Source organism: Pholcus phalangioides, unplaced genomic scaffold, assembly GCF_987345545.1.
Source record: "Pholcus phalangioides strain wild (caught in Gottingen) unplaced genomic scaffold, Ppha-v1.0 ptg000010l_1, whole genome shotgun sequence".
Classification (NCBI taxonomy): domain Eukaryota; kingdom Metazoa; phylum Arthropoda; class Arachnida; order Araneae; family Pholcidae; genus Pholcus; species Pholcus phalangioides.
In genome coordinates this window covers 2,229,760-2,253,615 of record NW_028301603.1, presented here as the reverse complement: position 1 = coordinate 2,253,615, position 23,856 = coordinate 2,229,760, and the positions used below count along the sequence as shown (strand labels likewise).

General features: G+C 39.4%; 1 protein-coding gene across 3 annotated transcripts in view; it reads left to right on the top strand.

Moving 5' to 3' along the window:
* Window positions 1–1,702: 1,702 nt before the first annotated feature.
* The window catches only part of LOC149080746 (MAM and LDL-receptor class A domain-containing protein 1-like), a 68,768-nt gene continuing 46,614 nt past the window's right edge, over window positions 1,703–23,856 (top strand). Inside the window, exons 1-2 of one of the 3 annotated variants that reach the window (XM_089237425.1) lie at window positions 1,703–2,021; window positions 13,350–13,442. In XM_089237425.1, the coding sequence (XP_089093551.1) occupies window positions 13,386–13,442 (57 nt within the window). In that variant the 5' untranslated portion in view covers window positions 1,703–2,021; window positions 13,350–13,385. Of the gene's footprint in view, window positions 2,022–3,027; window positions 3,080–5,685; window positions 5,774–13,349; window positions 13,443–23,856 lie in introns of those variants that run through there. The other 2 variants (XM_089237427.1, XM_089237426.1) reach the window with 2 other exon arrangements.

Sequence of the window (23,856 nt, the reverse complement as noted above, 5' to 3'; positions counted from 1 at the left end):
ATCTAATCTAGTTTAGTCTAGTCTAATCTAATCTAATATCGTATCTGCATTTCCAAGATAACGAGGTTTTTTATAGAAATCACGAGCACGGAATTTCCTTCCGTTTCTCCCACACAGTTGTTCACACAATCAAAAGTATTTTTTTTTTCTCAAAAATTTGGAAGATATTCAAAAGCCAGGATTACACTATAAAAGTTTGATAAAAGATCCTTTGCAAAACTTCAAAAATTTGTTCAATAAGCGCACCGGTTACGTCCGAGAGAATGCCACCAATGAGCTTATTAATTTTTTTTTTTCAAGTTTTTCAAATATATTTTATCAAACTTTTATAGTGTAATCTCGGCCTTACACTATAAAAGTTTAAAAAAAAAATTGTTCTAAAGGTAAATTTCTTGCTGTAAGATTTTGGAGACCATACCTACGGAGGAACATAGACTTGGTTGAAAGGGTGCAGACAAGATCTACGCGTGTCCTCGTTGGCACATGCGGCTTGAGTTATGAAGAGAGACTTGATTTTTTGAATATGTTTACATTGGATGAACGGCAGATGTCGGAGAGATGTGATCGCAGCGTTCAAAATTTTCAACAGTATGGATAGGATGGACCATGATTTATTAATTCCCCGTCAATCCACTTGTTTTTACAAGGGACACCAGTATCATTTGGTAGGGCCCGAGTGGCGCCCCGTGGTAAGATGCTCGGCTTCCACTATGAAGGTTACCATCAAGGTACATGGGTTCGAATCCGGGCATAGAACGTTAGAAGCAAGTTCTTTACCTATCGAGCCTAGGGCGACCACCGATGTATGGAGCTTTCATTTCCCACCCAACTCCTCTGGTTGGATAATTGCCGTATGGCGATATATGACCGGAGTTGGTGTGCGGTAAAGTAGTATAATTTGGTAAGGGACAATTCAAGGGTGTCACAGAGGATTTTTTTCGCTAATAGGGTTGTTAATAAACGTAATAGCGTACCCTTGGGGGGTAGTGAACTCTAACACAATTGACACGTTTAAAAAGAAATACAATAAACATGCTGGGGTAAATCGAGAAGCTATTCCATACTTAGAATAAGACAACCATCAATACATTTTATGGACATTGTGTAATATTTTATGATGCATACATTTATTGTTTTTAATTGCATTTTTAATTGGGGGCTGTATTTTAGAAACATATGACATCCATACTTGTTATGGGCATCTTTTACTTAGCCACCTCGTTGGGCATTTCGCCTGTTGTAGCTTTGTATTTGTATCAGCGTTGACACTAAATGAGTAATCACTTGACATCTGTTTGAATGCTTAACACCAACTAAATGCCGAAACATAGAATAAAATAGCTAAATAAAAAGACACCAAATTCCATTGCATTTATCCGGTGTATGAACTTGTTATCCTCTTGACGAGTTTGATAATGGATGGTCCCGTGTGTTTGAAAGAAATGTGGGTGATTCCTATGCTCCAGATCTGTCTAATATCAACATCAGGGAAAAATAAGAGAAATAAGATTCTCTAAACAAACTTTATGATAATAGAAGTGCATGGAGAGAGAGAGAGAAAGAGAACGGCAACACCTGCGAGAGGACTAAAAAATAAATATTGACTGTCGGAAGTGGAATTTTTTTCCACGTATATCTATTTCTATTGTAATTATATTCCTCCCTACTGTGCATTTATATATATTTTTCTGCATTATTCCGTCCTTGTGACATGAGTTTCCACGAAATTTTTCGCGGGTTAGTACAACACGCGAAGCCCTTCTTTTTCTGTACACATGTATCTAACATTCCCGACCTGAAATTAGAACGCACACACACACACACAGACAGATTTGTTTTCTCTCTCGAAGACGGGGTAGAAATTACATTCATAGTTGTATCTCTGAAATATACGTAATATAATCTGTATACTTGTGACGGCACATGATGATCTTCGCAGAACATCTTCGATGAGTAGAACTAGAGAAGTCGTACTACTGGTAAAATGATTCGATGGTTTACGAAGATTTGTTAGAAAAAGGGTAAGTGTTTTTCTTCATTATACAATACAATTTTGATATCAGGGTTGATAGAAAGTAGAAAATTATTGTACAATCATATCAAGTATTTATTCTTCGTATAACATAGAGACTTTTAATCATTACATGCAATCAATGTGTGTATTGTCAACGGGAATTTTTATATTTGAAAGCAACATTTGAGGTTTTTGGGCTTGACAATTTAAACCGTCAAAAACTGTCATGCGTCAAAAAAACCTGCCAACCCTGTGACATTATTAAAGCTGCATTGCTTGGGATAGATGATGTAGATATGAAGAATGACATTAATTAAAGTTTTAGTTTTAAAGTAAACATTAATATTCCGTATGTGAAATATTTACAGTCTATATGCAGTATTTACATTTTTTTCCCTCTCAGTATTATTTGTCGGAATCATTTTGGAATTTAATGCCAATAGAGTACGAATCAGTAATTCAATGAAAAACTCGTGAAAATTACAACGTGAGAATGAGAGCATTCATTATACGCAATGAATGTGTGACAATTTTCGTATCACGTGTATATAAAATCCATACAAATACGTCAAATACGACGCCTGTCTCAGCTGATAGTAATCTACGGTTTTGGAACCTCACACACTTTCGCTCACGTTTTCATATGCCATAAACCTCATTTAAGACGGATGCCGCAATCTAAATGATCGCTTTCACTGTATAGGAATGTGTCACAAATATTTCTATGTAAAAAACTTCCTACCTGTTGAACATCCCATCCAGCCAAGGACGATCTATTAATCCCTCTTTTTCTGATTATTGCTGATAAAAAAAAAAATCCAGATTAATCTGATCTGATAGCCACGCTCTGAAAAATTCCCACAGTTGCTGCTCGGGCTGTAAGTTCTAGTAATTTTTGGAGTAGGCTGTACTGGTCAAGGTCGGGCCTAGTGAATTAGGAAGGTAAAACATTCTGATGTGCATCATCATTATGGTTTCACTTTCTGTGAACATGTGTCTGAGTGAATGACGATGATTCATATCGTTGAGCAATGGCGGTCGCTGCTTGACATTCTTCCGTCTTTGGTGAGTCTTATGATTTCAATATTCATTTTTCCTTTTAATGATCTGATATTATTGCGTAGATAATTTACTTTGGCGAATGTCTCTTAAGATAAGAATTGCATAGATATACTAGTAATTTTTCATTTAGACTAATCGGAACAACTGATTAGATTAGTTAGCTTTTCTTCACAACAGAACAACTACTGCACATCAATTTTATATATACATGAAATTTAATTTCAGAGTTTTAATTCTCTATCAGTAGTTCACGAAAAAACTACAAGGTAATCCTGGTAAAATTTATCAAGGTAATATTTCACATACTAACTAAGAGGTAACCTCGAACACAGGGTCCCCTTTGTGGGAGTTGTGGAGGAGCCTCGGGTAGGGAAAAACACACATTAGAAGACCTCAACTCGGGAAAAAAACCCTGGTTTTTAAATAAAGATAATCTGTTTTTAAATTTGACGCTCTAAATTAGTGAGGCGCATGCAGAAATCAGGTCTTGCTCGAACAGTCCCTAATGTTTCAAAAACTTTAGACGGCAAATTAACTTCCCCAGCGTAACTTTCGCTACATGAACTGTTCCGTTTTGGTACATAAGGCTTTTATGGTGACTTTTAAGCATATGGCAATTTTGTTAACAAGCTATTTTTTTTAAAGGAGAAGCCATAGAAATTATCTGTTCCTATAAAACTTTTTCATGGTGACGAGTTAACCGAAATTAGCGACGAGTAAACGAGGGTTTAACATTGTTGTTGAGAAAGCTGTACGGACCTGAAGAAAAAGGACGACTTAAGCAGAGTGACGACTTATCAGGGTGGTGACTTAGCGAGGTTTTACTGTATGGCGGTTACTGTATGGAAGGTTTTACTTCACCATGGCGAATCGCTGTTAGGATAGGGATTGCATAGATCTGTTTTGTGGTTATCTTTAACACGGTAAATCTCCGTTGAGATAAAGATTGCGAGACCAGTTTGAATTTACCTAACTATGACGAACGAACCTCTGTCAAGATTGGATAAGATATAGATTAGTTTTTTTTCTTTTATTTCACCATGATGAATCTCTGTTAAGATAAATATTGCGTAGATTAGTTTTGTATACAGGGTGTCCTGTAAGTCCTAATTCAGATTTCATCTCGTCAACCGTTCGTCGTAGAGGTATGGTTCCAATTTAAAAAAATGCTCAAAAAATGTCTTCAGAAATCACCCTGTTCCATTTTTGAGAGTAAAAAAAGAGTGTGTCGCAGAATAAATAATCTAAAATTATCAAATTTCAAAGTTGGGGAGGGGGGCGGCAGAATAATATTTGCCCCAAGTGGCAAAAATCCTAGTTACGGCCCTGCTCTTGTGGCGCGCGTGCCGCCGGGTGGTCACTCCTGATGTAGCGTTTGCGCAGTGCCGTCTAAAGGCATGGGTCCACCCGGGCACGGCCCGAAGGCCTCAAAAGAAAAGGGCCCCCCCCCCTCACAAAAATGGGATCTGGTTGAGATTTTCGAAAATTTGCCTGGTAGGACCTCTGAAACATCATTTGGCCCGGGGGCCCATGATGCTCTTAAGACGGCCCTGCGTTTGCGTCACAAGTGGTGGTTAAAAATCCACAGATTGAAACGTCAGTCTTGGGACCATTTGTCTAGCGCACAGTACCATGGTTGAACAGTGTGGTCACAAAAATTTTAATATCCCTTGATACCCGTTGATTTAAAAATTATTAGGCCGGACAGCGTAGTGAAAACGAAAAGCTCTGTAAAATCATATTCTGCTAAAAAAATTATGAAAAAAACCGACTTTGACTAGTAAATATGGTAGTAATAAACCATGAAAACAAACAGATATTCACCTAAAAAAACTATAATGTTTGTTTCACTCAAATAAAGCACAATATGAAAAAAAGGAAATGCCATTTCTTCTCACCCTTTATAATACTTCCTCTGTATAAACATGTATCAGACATAATAGGTCAACGCAGGTCACTCAATATTGCGGCTGTGGGTTTTAATTAGCTTCCCGAGCGGTAATTGAAGCTGATCCGAGATTGAAAGCCAAAAAAAGCAAAATGGATTACTTTGTTATCTCGTTTGCGACCTTTAAGTTCATCTTTTCTGTACATACCTGTACTTTCCTATAAACCTGTTTCTTCTAATTCTATTATTGGCATCCTACGGATATAGAATTTGCTGTAAAGGATAATATCCATATTGTAATATGTAGTTATGCATTTGTTCGTTATAGTAAACAGCATTCGATTTGGCGATATTGGCGTTCTTATGTCAATATTTTAAACTCTCAAAGGAGAGAAATAAATCTTACTAACATTATTTTGAACCTAAAATGCATATCTCCAATTGAAACATTTGATAAAATTAGCATTTTTCCTAATTGAATATTTATAAAATACCCATGAATGTTCTCGATATTGATATTTTGGAATTCCTCTCGCTTGGCGGTCATTTGGCGATGTCCAGTCTTGTTATGTCCATCTTATGGCTCTTTGTTTTGGATAATGATAATTCTATGTATTCACATTTCCTCGAGCGCGTTTACTCGTTATGAAAGAATCGAGTGGTTTTTGTTCGATTTTTTTTCGAACCGTTTTGTGCCGTCGGTTTGATTACAAAAGAGAAATATATACCGGCATATGTTACATAGTTTAATCCGTATCGGTGCTATTGCTAAAGGTACTCATGGGATATGAAAATATGATTAAAATATGGTGAGTTTTGTTTTCAAATATATTTTTTTGAATATAAATAATTATCAGTCAATGGCAGTGAGTGTTTGATGATTACAGAATTCCAAAAGAATTATTTTTCTTACCATTTATATTTAATTAATACAAACGAAATGGGTTTATTTGAATTACTGAAAGTTAATGAACTCATGATGATTAATAACAATTCCGTGAAAGATGTTTCGTGAAAGAACGGTGTTTCTGTTTCCTTTTATGAAATAGAGATAATTTTTGAAGTGATTACGTATACTTGAACGAGTATTGAAAAATATGTAAAATAATTTTTTGAAACATGAAACAACGCTTGAAAAATCGAAACATCGTGAAAAAAATGATGCAAAAAGTACACAAAGGTAATAAAAATATATATTTTAAATATCAACGATGTGAATAATGTGGAAAATATGAGAAAAGTAGAGGAGGAACGTATGGAAAAATGTAGAAAAAATGTTTGCAATATTTGTAATAAGTTGTGTGTAAAAATTATGTGCAAATTTGTAAGAATTTTTCCAATAAAATTAAAAATGTATAAAAAAGATCAAATTTATAGAGTGAAAAAACGAATTATGATGCGCTTAATATATTTTTAAATGATGTAGAAAAAAATTGAATCTTGCATAGAAAGAGATTGAAATGCTGCAAAAAGAAAGACTGAAATGAAATAATACACAGAAATATACTTGAAATGGTCTGAGAAGTAGAATGTAGAGGAAAAATAAGTAAAATATGGGTATAAAGAAATGCAAAATGCTTAAATGCTAAAATATCTTACAAAAACATTTTTACCTTTCTACCGCCGGTACTTCAATATATCATGTTAGATAATTTATTACATGCTAACTAACTGTTTGGAAAAACAATATTTTAAATTTTTTTGTCTTTAATTAGAACCAAAATGACGAACCAAACAATGCGTACGTGATAATTATTTATCATTATCATCATGTTTATATGTCTACTTAGGCTTATTATTATTTCCTTCTTTTTATACTTTTCATAATGTGGTGGAATAGGTAAAAGGATAATGTGATATAGAAAAGAAATGTAAGCATATATTGTGGAGGTGGTTGAATATATATTAAAAAGATTAAAAAATAATGCTGTATATTTGACGTAAAATAATGCACGTGAAATAATTAAAACTAAGGTGGTTGGTGCACGATCCTGGCTTCCCATGCTTTCCTATGGGAAAATCAAGGAACGTTTAAAAATTTTCTATTCACTTTAAGCACTCAAATATTATGGATATTTTCATACAATTTAACATTTGGGATTTTAATTGGTTTTTTTTTTCTCGAATTTTAACTTCAACAACATCCGACTTTTTCAAAAATTACCAAAATTTGCCGATATTTTGTGCATAACAATTTTTTAAAATAAATTTTACAAAAAATCCTCGTGTTAATGTATGTAACATCATAGTGTTGAGAGACGCACAAAGTTTCAAGACATTTAAATGAGTGGTGTTCGGAAAAATGCTCCTTATATCTACCAAAACACTTTGAGAAAAGAGTAGTTTAGTGGAGACATTGGCATATATAATGCCTGCCAGCAGTGTACATTAAAATAGTTTTTAAAAAAATATATTTCTAGTGCAAGGTAGAACAAAAACTTGAACACAGTTAAACAGAGAAAAAATTCATAGTATTTAAAAATTGAGAAATTGGGAAATGTGGTTTTTTGGGATATTCGCATGCACTAATCCCCTTGAATAAAAATGCCAAAAGTACATGGAAAATATGTAAAAAAAGCATTATATTATAAAAAATGCAGAAAGCGAAAAACGCAAAAAGAAAGAAAATGAAAATTTGACAGAAAAAAAACCCATAAATTATGATTAAAAAGTAAAAAAGAAAACAACTAGAGAGAAATACAAAAGTACAGGTTGCTAAAATAGACGTGATGCATGTGGCATATGAATATTGACCATATGGAATTCAACCTTTCACGCCAATCATTGTTCTTTCTGTGATGAAAGCTGTAGGAAAAGTCCCCTGTAAACGCTGATTATTTTTTTTTTCCTGTTTCACACACAGCACTACAATAATAATCACTAGCTCAACATTTGTTGATCACATTCATTGGTCTATTTCCTTAAATACTCTATATTGATGATAATGAAGGCTAAAAAAACCTGAAAGTTAACTTCTACACTAAAGTCGATGAGAAAATATTTATGAAACATCTGAAAGCCATATTAAAAATAATTTGCTGAGAAAAAGCCCTTTCTAAGATTGAATTTAACTTTTATGTAATCCCTATTGTCTTGTTTTCTACAAACATTTGTTAGAATATAGTAGTTAACGTTCTCAGAACCAAATCCTGAACAGTTGAGAAGTTATTTAAATGATTTCTGAATGTTTTCCTATATGGTTTTCAAAATCAATTTTTTGAAGACTGTTTCTGGAAACAGCATTGACATTACAATACAGGTTGGTTAAAATTATTCTCTAAGTGAATTAGAACAGTCAATTGTGCTGACGTTGTAATCGCAGTGTCGTTATAACCGAGTTCAACTGCATATTTTGCACCTATATTTTTTTTCTTAGCATTTTTTGAGCGGCCACATCATTGGGCATTTTGCCTTTTGTGGTTCTTAAATTTGTATCATCTGCATTCCAATTTACGGAGAAAACGTGTTTGATCAGATATCATATTTATGACTCTCTACGTACACCTAACTTTTCAACGGCAAACGAACGGAGTGTTGTGCTTAGGTACGTAGAATGAATCTGGAGTCATTCCAATTATTTTTTTTGCAAGTAAGAAGAGTCGCACGAGTCCCAAGAGACGACACGGAAAGCAATTCCGTAATTTCTCGGACATGTCTTCCTCAGAATTCCGTGTGTAACACAAATTTTAGTAACGTATTCAGTCCTACAAAAACACGAGAAATCCTTCATTTTGTTTTAGTACATGCTAGTGCGGTAGTGCGTGTAAAATTGTGGTGCTTGAAATCATTCAAATGATCAATTTTCACTAATGCGTAGTATTCCAGAGTTATCGACTACACAGTTGTTATCTCGAAAAAAACGCTTCGATGGTTTGATAAAGATACTTTGATAGTGTTTAATATAGTGTTTATATAGTATTTATAGATGTGTGGGGTAAAACCGAATCGGTTCAAACGTCAGAAATGTTAAAATCGTTCACAGAAAATTCTTCTGAATCCTTCAAACAGAATCATTCTTATTCCTTCGCGCAGTAAATACACAGTAAACTTACATATACATTAAAATTTCGATTAACCGTTAGTTTCTGTTATCCGTCGTCGTTAAAAAAAAACGGCCCCAGGTTTTAAGATTGGATCACTGCTATGATCTGTGCAAATGCCGACCCTTATGTGCCACTGGGCGCAGAAATTTTTCTCCCTAGACATTGGATTCAGTCACTCATTTTTGTCAAATGGATTGTACGTTGCATCGAGTTGATGGCTGTCTTCATGGGGAGAACGACGCTAGTGATTCGATACTTGCGAGCACGGGGCAAGGGGGAGCCACCACTATAAATCTTTGCTAACTTTTCCGACACAACTCTGCCTCTTTTGAGGTAACGGAAGTAAGGTGCTTTGCATCAGTCCGTGGTTGTGAGCGGTTCTATCTATCTATCTGTGCAAATGCCACCGGCAATCATAGATTACCCCTTCTTGTATTCGATACATCCAAAAAACCCCGTGCTTTCAAAAATTTAGATATGAATGCATTGCCTGTGAACAATTATGCCCAAAAAAGTGCTTAGATCAGTGGTTCGCAACCTTTGGAAATCCGCGGCCCGGTGGTTGAGAAACTGGCTTAGATGGACCAAACAATTTTTTTTAGAATGGTTCCACAGCGTTTCCGTGCCTGAAGTTAGAGCTTACGTGGCCGAAAAGCAGTTGCCGCAGTTTAATGGACAATGCCCCGACACGCCCCTCTTAAGAATTCAAAAGTGACGATGGCTTCTTTCCCCAATCGAATACAACTCCATTTATCCAGCCTATGGACCAGGGTATAATTGAAAATATGAAGTTACAAACAAGCTTTTATAGAAGGCTTGCTTCCATCTGATGATGTCATGACTATCAAAGAATTTTGGAACAGATGAATATAAAGGACGCAATTTTCAATATCGCCACTGCCTGGGCTGACCTTATATTGAAATTTATATTTTGATCGCTTTTTAAAACTAAATACAATATGTATGTATTATTTTATTTTCATTTTCGTCCCAAGTCCGAAGTGAAATCACGTCACTGCACATATGTATTAAGAGATTTCTGTTATCCGTCACAGCCCTGGTCTGGACGGTGAATCGAAGTTTTACTGCATGTATATACTGTATATTCTTTATTTTTCAGACAGAATCCTTCTAAATCCTTCAGAAAGAATTATTCCCAATCATTCATACTGGATTATTATCAATTCTTCGGCTTTGATGACAATCATTCCCAATCCTTTAGACAGAATCATTTTAAGTTCTTTAGGATCAGGTTAGAATTATAGAACCGCTCAAAGTTAGAATTATATATTTTTCAGATACACGCGCAAAATCATTCTCCATTTTTCAGACAGAATACTTCTCGATTCTTTTGTCATATCCTTCAGACTGAATCATTATAAATCCTAAAGGCAGAATTATTCTCAATCCTTTAGACCGGATAATTTAATTCCAGAAACAGAATAATCATCGATCCTTTAGATAGAATCATTACCAATCTTTTAGATAGAGTTATTATCAATTCTTTAGATAGGAACATTCTAAATCCTTCTCACATAATCATTCTCAATCTTTCGTACAGGTTCAGGATCAATCTTTCTTACAGGATCAATCTTTCGTACAGGATCAGGATCAATCTTTCATATAGGATCAGTATTAACCTTTGGTACAGAATCAGTACCAATCCCTCTGACAGGTATCATTCTGCATCCTTCAGTTAGAACTCCTATTTAATCCTGCAGACACACAATGTTTTTAAATATATATACGTTGTATTTCAAGAGCTCAATATTTCTAAATTGTTCAGACAGAATCCTTCAGAACTTTTTTTTAGACTCATTTAACCTTTTTCGGTCCTACGTTGAGATGGAATCGACTTAGGTCCGCTAACAACGGTAACAACGGTACTTCGTTGCTACAACGGCCCCTTACGACAATAGGAGGGCCCCTCCCATGAATTCGGCTTCTTGGCAGAACTCATAAGCTATACAAAAACTGCAAAGGGAGAAATATCCGGACGCTTCCTCAGGAGGCACTATAAAGTACGAACTTTGCGAACGAAGTACCGAAGAAACCTTTGGACAGCAAAGGCTTTCCTAACCTCTTTACAATCAAGGACGTATTATTGCGTCCAAACGCCAGTGGAATAAATTTAAAAAAAAGTTCTCTCCGTTTTCTGTCCTCTCTCCCCATCATCGCAAAGCTTTGCAACTGCAACCCTATAATTTTTTTTCACTCTTGGTTTTTTTTATATACCTTCCTGATAGCGATTTTTTCCCCACACATGATGTATCTTTCTTATAAGAGTGAAAGTAAGAACAGGTAGGGTAAGGGTGATAAGAGAGAAATATATTTTGTACCTAACATTGTTATCAACTTATCTATTATACTGTTTTGCTCCTTCACTTGTTTTTTTCTTCCTTTTCTCCTGCTTTTTTTTCCTTCTCCTTTTTCCTAGCATGCGGTTACTTGAGAAAAGTTACCATATTGATCACCGATTCCGCAAATAGAGGTATCCAAATTTTTTGCCCACCACTTGTAAGCGAAGGAGTTAAAAAGCAATTATGGACTGACTTTACACAGAACAGAAGGTCTAAAACAGTATATAACACTATTAACCAACGAAGACCTATGTGGCATGTACAAGGCATGGACTAAATTTGGTTGAAATTGGTTTCATCACAGAAACACGTTGGCTAAGTTTTGATACTTCGAGAAGCACCTCTTCCTGCGCCCTTAAAAACCATAATGCATCTCGCTCTCAATGGAGCCTCCCCCACATCAGTCAATAAATACGCAATCATTATAAGATTACAGCAGTTAGATACAAGGCCCACTATTATAATAATGTATATAATTAGGCGTCTAAAAAAATTGAATTACTTTTCCGCTGAAATCAAAGCGAGAAAATTGCTCGCGTCTATTCTTTGGGATTATGGGACCGAAATCCATTTACCCTTTTGTGGGAAGACGCGTTTCAATAAAAAAAAGACATGGCAACAATTTCGTTCCAACACCACTTTTTTTTATTGTGTGTGACCTCGTGGTTTATTTATTGCTTCTCTTCTATGAAAAGCAACGATTTGAAGCCTAGGCCGGAAACTGTGCCGTGAATTAGTTCAATGACATACATGCCGCCTACCTACGCATGTTGTTGTCATTTTATTGTGTTATATCTCGTTTTGCTTGGACGCGCGCGACACTCATGAGGCGCATGTATTTCATGACGAAGGATTTACGGTATTTTTTCTGTGAAGCATATTGAGAAATCAATTTTACTATTAAATCAAATAAATTTTGAGACAAAAGTCCTAGGTTAAGTTATGTATATTCGGGAAATGATCGCCGGAGAGAATATGGATCGATAATTAAAGAGCCATTGAAAAAAAAGATGATTGTTTGGGAAAAATGATTTCGAATCCATCTTTCTGAACATTGTTCAGCGGTTGTCAAAAATGCGAATAGAATGCTTGGTCTCATTTTCAAAAAGGTCTCTTCGCGTTCTCCTAAAGTCATTCTTCCGCTTTTTCGAGGCTTAGTTCGTCCTGGACTGGAGTATGCGGTAAGGTTTTGGAGACCATACCTGCAGAGGGATATAGACTTTTGGTTGAAGGGGGTGCAGAGAAGAGCTACGCGTGTCCTTATTGGCACACGGGGCTTGAGTTATGAAGAGAGACTTCATTTTTTGAATATGTTTACATTGGATGAACGCAGGTGTCGAGGAGATATGATCGAAGTGTTCAAAATTTTTAATGGGATGGATAGGATGGACCATGAACTTTTAGTACACCGCCAATCGACTGCTTTTACGAGGGGACACCAGTATCGATTGGTGAGGGACAATGCAAGGTTATGGTGTCGCAAGGAATTTTTCTCTAATAGGGTTGTTAATAAATGGAATAGCTTACCCCCGGAGGTAGTAAATTGTAACACAATTGACACGTTTAAAAAGAAGTACGATAAACATGTTGGGGTAAATCGAGAAGCTATTCATACTTAGAATAAGACAACCATAATTATTCTTTATGGGCGTTGTATAATATTTTATCATGTGTATAATATTGTTTATAATTTGTGTTAATTGCATTTTTAATTGGGTTGCTGCATTTTTGAAATATATGACATCCATATTTTTATGGGCATCTTTTTATCAGCCACCTCGTTGGGCATTTTGGCTGTTGTGGCGTTGTATTTGTATTTTACTGATTTTGTTGTGACAAAGCTGTTCGCATTAACAGTGAATTTTTTAAGTAATTTTTTTTTAGTTTACCCAATTAAAAAAAAAATGCATCCATCAATTTAAAAGTACTACTTATGAAACAGTTTCTAATGCGATTTTTTTAATATTTTCTATAAATTACAGGTTTCCATTCTGTAGACAGTTATTGGCGGAGGTGTCATGACCTGCACCTCATTTGTAAAGTATTTCCTAGTCATTTTGCCTTTGGGCATCATTGTAAGTTTATAAAAGTTGTATTTTTTTGCATGAAATTTTTTTTTATTGTTTCTTTCACAGCGCTAAGAACAGGGAAAGGGTGGATATTTAGCAGGAAATTTTTTTTTTCAGTTTTGTTAGAAAAATGTTCGATAGGTGTTGCAGGGCCGGTCCTAGAAATTCTGCCACCCGAGGCGAATAATATTTTGCTGCCGATAAGATACGGTTACCTGAAAAGAGTTTTTTTTGTCTTCACCTCTGTTACCTAGATCAGGGGTGGCCAACTTCTTTCTGTTCGCGGGCCAACATAATTATCATCTATAGCGTCGCGGGCCGCACATCAGTGGTGAAACTTCGGTGTATAAGCCAACTTTACAAAGTATCACGTTTAGAGCCTGAAAATGACTGAAAATGCTTCTGTTATCAATCTCCATACACTTACACACCAGACAACACGGGATTGCTTCTTGAGGGAGTGAAGGGAGCCAGTATCGGCCCTACACCATAAGAAAATGTAGTCCCTTTGTTGGGGTCTCCTCTATAGTGAATTTATAACGTAAAACATGGACAGAAAAAAAACGAGTTTTGCCCCGGGGCCCTGTGTGGATGCCCTGTCAGCCCTACCCTGGTGGGGTTCACTGTGCTCACTCAAGCCATTGAGGATAGGCGCTTGATTTCGTACTGAGGAGATATTCACCGACAAATAAGTTGACACGATGATTTAACAAGCAGCATAATGATTATTTCAGTTGAAGCCATACGTCAGAGTTCTTGCACGGGTGCTTTTCTTCTGGTGATGGTTATAATCAATACTCTTGATTCGTGAATACGCCATCCAATATAACAGAGTCAATTGACAGAACTAGTCTTTAACAAGTCTTTGAAATAAGCAGAGAATGAAACAAAATACAGGATGTCACAGATTTATTCACAGAACAGATATTTACACAAGCAGAGATCTTGACGGCACGTGATCTACAGATGGAATTCGATCGACGAATAACGTCTCGTTTTTCCGATACAGTTTCAACAATTAAAGACCTAAATTTTTCTACTATCTTCTCGGAACATCTTTACACCTCCCCTTTAGCATGGCATCGCAGATGTCGCCATACGCGTCAAGTTTGTTGTTAATTTGGCAGAGATTTATGATATTTTGAGATCGTATGATGTTATTATGATTTTTGATATTTACAGAGAGATTACACCGATTATTTACTGGTAAAAGATGACATAATAAATGAGAAATAATCACTATTTACATAATTTTCGTGATAATATATATTATTATTACTCTATAGTCTCAACCACGAGTTCAACCGGGCATGGCACGTAGACTCATGGCCCCGCAGTAGAGTCCCTAGGCTGAGATCTTTGATGCGGGGCTCGCTATTATGAATTTGTAGTGTAAAAAAAATATGTGCAAGAAAAGAGGTGTGCTGAGATGAATTGAACATTGAATAGCATTTCAACACTGAAAAGTATTGTATTTACTCTTGCGCGTATTTATCCACTCCAGCTCTCTCCCTCCGAAATTATTTCGATGCGTAAAATTTTTCGAGGGCGAAAACACAGCCGTAATAAATCGATCATAAAAAAATGGCGACCCTGCAATCATGCCGCCCTAAGCGGCCATCTCGTCGCCTCATGCCTGGCGCTGGTCATAAGTGTGGTTGTGTAATCACAAAAAAAGGATAAGTCAGGATTGCGAACGCGAATCAATGAGGTCGTGTACGAAATGGGTGAGAAAAATTTCACGCAGAACTGCTTAAAGGATATGGTCTGGAAAAATTTACGGTACGAAGCTGGAAAGTAAGTTTCTCGGAGCAAAAAATTGTTGTCAGTACGAGTTCAAAAAGCGCAGAGGCAGTGTCATAGCCAATGAGGTAGTAGTAGTACGAGTTCAAACTCTAGTGTATCATCAGAAAGTGTCTAGGAGTAAAACCTGATAATGAATTCGTTATGAAGACAGCATTTTTTTCTTGCTCGAGAAACTCTCTCACAATTGTCCAGGAACCTTATTAACTACTTGATATGAATATTGTCACCATATCAAGATGTCGGACATTTTATGCTCGAATGGACAATTAGGCCAGGATCTTGGTCGTCACGGGGATACCAGAAGACTCAGTATCCACTCAAACCAACACGTTTATTTCTATGGTGTCACTCAGACAACAAGGATATTTAAGTATTGGCGCGTCCAGAATGCCTATGTGATGACAGATTGACTGGCGGCTTGTCATGCTAGTCTCCTTGCCATGGGGGCGGCTCGAGCTTACTTGCCACGTGGGTGCTAAGCTTCATGTGCCGCTCCTAAAGGCGACTGTTGTGGAAGGTTCACAGAGTTTTAGTCTAAGGAACAGTAAGATAAAACTGAATTTTTATTTGTACAAAGTCATTTACCATTGTTTATTGATAAAAATGCTCGCTCTTAAAAAAACTGTTTGATCCAGGATAATTTCATTGTTCTCAATTATGCCAAAAAACTTAATGCCCATTACAGATCTTATTGATGAGCCATCATTACCGGGGCGGCTCGAGGAAAAAAAATCTCTACCCGTGCGAAACCTATTTTTAGCGCCCCTGCTTACTTTTTTTTTGGTCAACAAAGTTTTTCTCTACCATGTAACTCGAATTTGACGCCAAGTAGCGGCACAACGTGTACCCGCGTGGCTTAAGAGCCACCCCTGATCATTACTTATAAACTTGTCCTGTGAAGAATGCAAATGTAATGAGACGACTTTTATTAAGAAATTTATCTCAAAAGGTGTTTCTGGTGCTGCACAATGTGTTTCTGGACAAGTGGAAACAGAGGCAGATTTATAGCTTTAATTTCTGTGGGTTATTGAAATTTTGTCGCCCTTCTTACTTTGTAATTTCATATTCTTCACCACTAATAACTAAAATTTGCCACCCCTCTGAGCATGCCTCTCCATAGCCCGTTTTATCCCCCCCCCCTTCTGAAAATACGCTTCTGAGTGTGAGAAGCCGAATTTTCCTCTGCCTTTATTTGACCGTTTCTCAAAAATTGCAGGGGTGGGAGCATCAAAATCCACATTTGCCCCTTGTGACAGAGAACATTCTTATTTCTTGTTAAAACTCGCGTTTTTACAACATTTCTGTCGTCAAAGTAAAGCTCAAAATCGTAATGCTATGTGAATTTTTAATATTGGGAATTTCGATTGCTAACTAGAGTCCAAGCTGCCGCACACCTCGAATCCTTGTTTAAGCCTCCCTTGCTCCTCGTTACTCTATTATTGCGAAATTTTTCTTAATTTTTTTGGCGAGCTTCTCCTACATGTACATGATTCACCCAATCTTACACTTCCTTTTTTGCATACAAGTTGCTCGATTTTAGCTAGTTGATCGTGTTTGTCACTCTTGTGTCAAGTCGTTCCTCGTGTCTAATGAATAGGAAAGTTTCAATAAACGTAATCTATCTCTTCTTCTATTAAAAGTATTTTTAATAGCGCCGCGTTAGCGGAAAACGGGCAACTTGAGTCGTTCAGTCTCTTGGTCTTCGGGCTACTTGAGATCGATTTGAGTGTCACCATGTAAGGATGATCTAGGTCTGATTCCATTTACGGTTTTTAATGGCTCTGAAATTATGAATATGATAAACTGACCAGTTCAGCCCCCCCCAGTGGTAGTTTCAGGAAACCACTCCCCTATGACAGCCACAATCTGGATTAAACTCGAGACCAGTCAGTTTAAGATTATTATTCGCGAGTAAATAACGCAACTAAATTACTCGTGGTCTAAGATCTTATTTTGTCGGTCTACAGAAGTCCTTATAAAGGTTTTTAACAGCTGGCTGTGTGTGTGTGTGATGCGAAGACATATTTCGGAAAGAGAGAAAATTGCAACTGCCCCTGCGGGGAATCTAACTCACGTCCTTTCACTTTCCGGGTGAACGCCCTAGACCACTCGACTACAGGACGAATATCGCTATCTTTCCTTGGAGCTCGTGTGCACTGAACGGGACCGTACATGGACGGTTGAACTTAACTCAGGCCACAATTGCTGACAATACCACCAGATGGCGACTTATCCGAGGATGATGTTACTCTCCGCTATTCATACAAAGGTATATATCTCAATATTTCCTTGGAGCTCGCGTGCATTGAACGGGACCGTACATGGTCGGACCTAACTCAGGCTAAAGCTCACAATTCCTGTTGAAAAATTTTCTCTCTTTCCAAAATATATTATCGCATCAACCAGCTGTTAAAAACCTTTGTATGAATAGCGGAGAGTGACATCATCCTCGGATATAAACGTCTTGGAGGATAGAAGGCATCTGCACTGTTTGCCATAAACGTCATTCAGACTACCTAGCAAGATTGCCACATTTTGAAACACAGCAACCTATTTCGTTTCTTCTTATTTTGGCGTAGAATCTTCTTGATTGACTCACAAATACCGCATAGTGATTGGATATGTGGGGCATAGAAATCGCCAATTCTGAGATCGATCATTTCTTTTCCTCACAACGATGATACTGCCACGAGCAGGGAATTTTTTCCCCCTGAATATTTTGGGGAAAAACGGACTACTTACTGACGTCACAAGCAGACTGCGGAGGCCTTCTATCTGTGCAGCTTGGAGAGAGAGATACTTTTGTTCACTCCCTACGTTCACTCCCTTCTACAATTTTCCAATGAAGCATAATGAAAGAATTCACTACCTGAATATTGATCAAGCGAGGCATATACACTGAATTCACCGCAACACACGACAATCTACTCAGGTTGGTCAATGGTCAAACTTAAAGGCGATGAGAATCCCTGACGATGACATTATCGTTTGTGGGTCTGAAGGCAGCGATCCCATTATTGTCAACTTGATGATGTGAACTCTTCTTAAAGTGTTTTTGGTTGTGAGAGTAGTCAATCCAGCATCTGTGTGAGCATCTAAGACAGGAGTCTTGAACCTTTCATGAGTCGCGAGCACTGCCTATACTTGGAATCAAACAAAGGCCACCCCTTACGGCAAGGGCGCTCAATCTTTAGGAGATTGAGGGCCACTTCAATGGCTTGAAAGCTTTTCATAGGCCACTCAAGTAATCGAGAGCCACTTGAGTGATCTGCGAATGTGCCGTGGATCTTATAAGTGATCAGTGAATGAACTGCGAGCCATCAAAGTGTGTTGTGGGCCGCTTGAGTGATTTTTAAATATACTTCGGGCCAATCTGATATGTAAATGTGATGCTGATCGCTTAAAAGATCTGTAAACGTATCGCGGGTCACTTGAGTGATCGGTAAATTGACTGCAGGTCACACATTTGAAGGACATTTAAATATACCGTGACATGCGGCGGACGATATCAAGTTGGTGCCTTTGCAGGGTGAATTAGAGAGAATCACCCGATTTCAAAATTGTATATTTCTAAAAAATTAAAAACACAGAATAGAATGATAAGTAATGTGTGAATATTTTTTATATTGTCTACAGCCTATGGGGGTGGGGGTCAAGAGAGAAATTTTTTGGTCACAATGGGTCGCGCCTGAAAAAGTTTGTGCACCCCCGCACTGGCCTATTTATACAGCATATGTGTATATTTTTCACAGTGAAAGAAGCAGAAATTGTGAATTTCAGTCACGACTGCCCAAGCCTCACTTGGAATATTTTCAATATTGTTACGAAAAATATCGTTGCGTAATTTTTTAAGAAACCCTCAAGGCGATAATCTCCTGTTGCGAAAACGGAAATGTCAAGGTATATGCTAGAAGCTTCTAGATTTTTCTAGAAGGTCTCCAGACGGTGGCGCCACGAAACCAGAACTATGCGAGATTTCTAGAATTCTCGTCGTCTATAAAAATCACTAGATAGCCAGTGGAAAAGGGAGAGAGAGTCGTTAGATTTTAAGGCTGAATAAGAGGACTTTGATCTGGTTAGCGTATACTATATATGCTTGTAAATACATGTAAAAATTGCTGTGTCCTGCAAAATGTTTCCATCCTCTGCTTGTTTCAAGGACTCTAGTGAAAAATAATCCGAAACATTATAGTTTTCCTTGCAACAGGAATTTGGCGAATGAATAAACAAGGATGTTCGTATACTGCTTAACTTGTAAATATTTTATGAATATCAAATATTGTATCTTAACTGAAAATTATAAAATTTGTATCTTAATTAAAAATTTTTGAGATTTGTATCTTTGTGATCAAAATTGTAAAATAATTTTTTTTAAAACCTTTTGAATTGTTTTCGTGAATCAATTTCATTGATGAAACTTAAAAGAAAACATTCTGGTGAATTTCAAGTTTTATATTGTATCAATAGATGGCGGAACAAAAATTTTTATGGGAGCTGAAATTGCATTACTTTCTTTTACATCGAGCGTAACTCCGGTCTCTATCGTCATTTACAATTTACTACCGAAGTGTGCATGTGTACCTAACAGTCTGAGGTTGTTTGTGGTCACAGTTCTCAAGTGTTCGTGTGTCAAGTTTAGAGCTGCCATCCAATGGCTCTATTGCAGACTTTGGCGAAATAAAGCACTGATTTATAAGGGGTTGGAATTTCTCACAGCGCGCGCATTGTAAGGGCCAGAAAGACCAGACGCGCCTCCACGTTAATATTCGTGAGAACCTCTAACGTATTGGAGACGCGCCGGAGACCGTTTATTGAGTAAAAGAAAATCAGACTGCAAGAGCCATATAGAATGGACACAACCGTGGAAGACAATACTGTCCCATCACGAGTCCAAGATTCTTGGATAGATATATGTGAGAAAAGGAAAGGTGACAGAGCAGCGCGTCCGCTTTCGAGGGAGCTTGGTGTCCAGACCTAGGCTTCCACCCGGGCCGTCTGCGCCGGGGAGCATCTCTGCTGGCCGTCTGCCAGAGATTGATGGCTCCTATCTAGCCGTTGCTAGAGAGCGTTCCCATCCAGGAAGCTGGAGAGCCAAGTTTTACCAAGGGGGGACACCGCACCGTCCCTCTACGACGATTACAGAAAAAAAAAAAAAAAAAAAAAGATTGAACGAAGCAGAGTGCCGGTGCTGTGCAGATTTCCAAAATGATGAAAAAAAGTGCAAGAAAGAACAGTATACAAATATACAAAATGTACAGGAGATCCTATAATACACACTATATACACACGATAATACACATGTGATCCTATAGTTACGGCGTCGACATCAGGGAGCTTACACAAGCCCTGGGTGTGGCGAGTGGTTGAGTTGGTCGTATCGCATCTCGTTGAGGGGTTTCGGATTACACCAGCATATAATGTTGACCGCTGGAGCGTGATCTGGTAACTGGCGGGTCAAGATCATCCGTATTTCCGCTGTCAGACATTGTATCTTGACGTAGAAGGTGCGAAAAAGCTTCCAAGAAGTTAATTAGTGCAGCAATTTTGTTGTAGTTGAAGGGGCTGCGCATCATACGTCGTTTCCATGCATATTGGTGCACGCTCCAGTCTCCCAAGAAGAAGGAGTGGTACGATTCCGTAAGGGTACATATGGAAACTTAGTGATGGAGATCGCCGATTCCCCGCAGGCGCAGAAGTGGTTATTCGAGGCCTTAAACCTCTTCAAGTACGTCGGGAAGGGACCATGTTCCGTGTAAAAGATGATTTTCGTCCTTGACCACACCTCCCGACCACGTGAGACCGTTGGGACAATGAGGTTAACGTTGGTGGAAGTCTCCTCCGCATTCCATATGAGTTGCCACCTGCGGAGGACCAGCGTAGCAAAATGTGACTTCGCGTGCGAAGCTGGCAGCGGGAGAGTGATGGCAGAAATGGCTGTCGTGGCGCTTTTAGCTAGGGTGTCGGCCTCCTCGTTGCCTTTAAATCCTTGGTGGGCTTTAATCCATGAAAGGCGTATGCGTGGGTGCAGGAGGAGGGTATTGCGAGTGTCGTTCACCAGTTGGGTTCGGTTGAACGGGTTTGATATGGCGTGGAGGGAAGAGAGGCTGTCAGTGAAGATCATGGAAGGTTCAGAGCATGATGAAGCGAAGCGGACCGCTTGGAGAATGGCAAAGATCTCGGCTTGGAAGATCGAGTTGAAATTGTTGAGTCGGGAGCTCCAGTCTTGTACTCGGACATGGTTGCGGAATGCCACGAATGCAGAGGCCACGCCGTCGGAGTTCTTGGAGCCATCTGTGAAAATCTGCCACTGTTGTTCGTTGAATGGCACCTGGAATAGAGCAATTTGGTCCGTGGGCAGCTCCTTTGACGGGTGCTGGGGAACGCTGGGGACCGGGCGTTCAAACCTGTCGGCCAGGAAACTCGTGTTAAAAAACGTGACGTCTTCCCTGAACCTAAGCAGCCGAACCTGGCGATTCTCCGCTTGCAGAACGAGGCCCAGAGGAGGGTTGTGGGTGGCCAGCTGGAGTACCTTGTTCGACGTGGACCTGTATGGTCGAGTGATGAACAGGAGGTGCGGGCGCTGAAGAGCCTGAACCGCCCTTGAGAGCCTGACGCCGGGGTCGGAATACCATATGGATGCGCCGTAGGCCACTTGCCTGACAATTATCTGACGATAGAGGTTATTCCGAAACTCCTTGCCGTAGCCCCAATTCGAGCCTGAGAGGCGCCTGAAGTCTTTGAGCATCTTTGCCGTCTTCTTCTGCAAGTACGAAACGTGCGAGAGGAAGTTAAGGTTCTTATCAATAATTATCCCTAGAACCTTAATTGATGAGGCATGCTTTAGCCTGACGTTGTTCAGTTTGAACGAGGGCTTCTTCAGGCGCTTGTTTGGCCACAGGACCAGTGATTTGGATGGTTCCACCTGAAGGTCGTTTTCCTGGAGCCATCTGGAGATCGTAGGGAGAACGATGCGTCCCAGTGACGTGACATTCTCCGGTTGCCGAGCGAGGGGTAACGATGAGTGGAGAAGAGGATCGAATGCGAGGTTCCAGAAGGCCGGACCGGTGCATGAACCTCGCGGGCAGCCACGCACCAAAGTGCGTGATACCTCGCCCATGTCCGTAGACAGGGTGACCTCTCTGTCCGGCAGGATATCCTCTAGGAGCGCACTAAATGGGGCTGGGACATCAAGGTTGCGGATGGCGCTGATGACTTTCTCGTGGCGTACGTTATTAAAGGCTCCCTTGATGTCCAACGAGATGACTGCCGTAAGGAGATTCTCCCTGCGGTTTGCCTCGATCGAAGTCAGCAGGTGGCGAAGGGCGTCCGTCGGCTGATCTTCCTGCCCTGAAGCCGAATTGCATCGGATGAAGCGCCTCTCCTTGCTCAAAGTAAATCGCCTCTGTGCGATTAGTTTTTCCAGTATCTTGCCCAGATTCGAGGTCAGCGTGATAGGCCGGGATGACGTTGTTAGTGCGGAACCAGGCTTAGGTATAAGTACCAGGCGGCCCTTTTTGAAGATGGATGGGAACAGGGAAAAATCCAGGCACTTGTTGCACACTCCTGTCCAGTAGTCCAACATTGTCTGGACAAACGCCTATACAATTCTGTTGGAGAGCCCGTCTGGACCTGACGCCTTGTTGAGTTTCAGTGCCTTTGTTATGCGGAGGACCTCCTGCGGGTGGAAAGGCGGCTCATGGTGTGTATTGATTGTCAGTGCTTGGATGTGTATGTTTGTCTCCACGTCGGGAAAAAAGTCCCTGAGCTGCATGGCTGCCAGTTCTTTTGCTGAGAGATGGGGATGGGGCGTAGGAGGCGATGGCGGCAGTTTCTTTGAACGAAAGATAGCTTTGTAAGGTGTTCCGAATGTTGTGTTTGTCGTCGTGCAGAGCTTTCTCCAGGATTCGATCCGGGTACGTTTAACCAACCGTTTGAAATTGGCGCGAAGTTGTCTCAGGGAGAGAGTTTCTTCCGTCGTGTCTTGTTGGCGCCTTTTGCATCTGGAGATGCGCCTCTCCAGGGCTCTGATGGCCCTTTTCTGTGTCGAAAGTTGGGGGGACCACCAGCGTATGCCCTGCGTGAAGGTTGGGGGTAACTTGACTCCGAGAGTGGATGCGCAGGACGCTTGAAGAGCAGAAACCAGCGTGGTAACGTGGGTGTCGAGATCCGCTTTTGTGGAGATGAGGGGAAACTCCCGGCAGAGTTGATTGAAAGCTGCAGGGAGATGAGCGCGGAGTCTGAGCAGGCATCGTTGCGTGTCTTTATACCGGATAGGTCCTGGCAGATTGTGTTGAAGATGGCGATCGTGGACGTGAATGTCGATGTACTTGTGGCTGGAAAGGGATTTATTCCTTGAGTCCACGGCCCACTTCGTGCGATCAAAGATATGCTTGGAACTTGTGAATGCGATATCTGGCCAGCCGGAGCCCGTTCCATGCGTGTATGTGGCGGGTGAAGAGGGGTCATTCAGCAGGAAAAGGTCAAAAGACGACAGGAAATCCAAGACTTTTCTGCCCCTGTCATCTTGATTTCTATAACCCCAGACAGGGCTGTGGGCGTTGAGGTCTGTAGCAAAGATAGTGCCTGCCGAGCCTGCTGCCTGGATGAGAGAGTC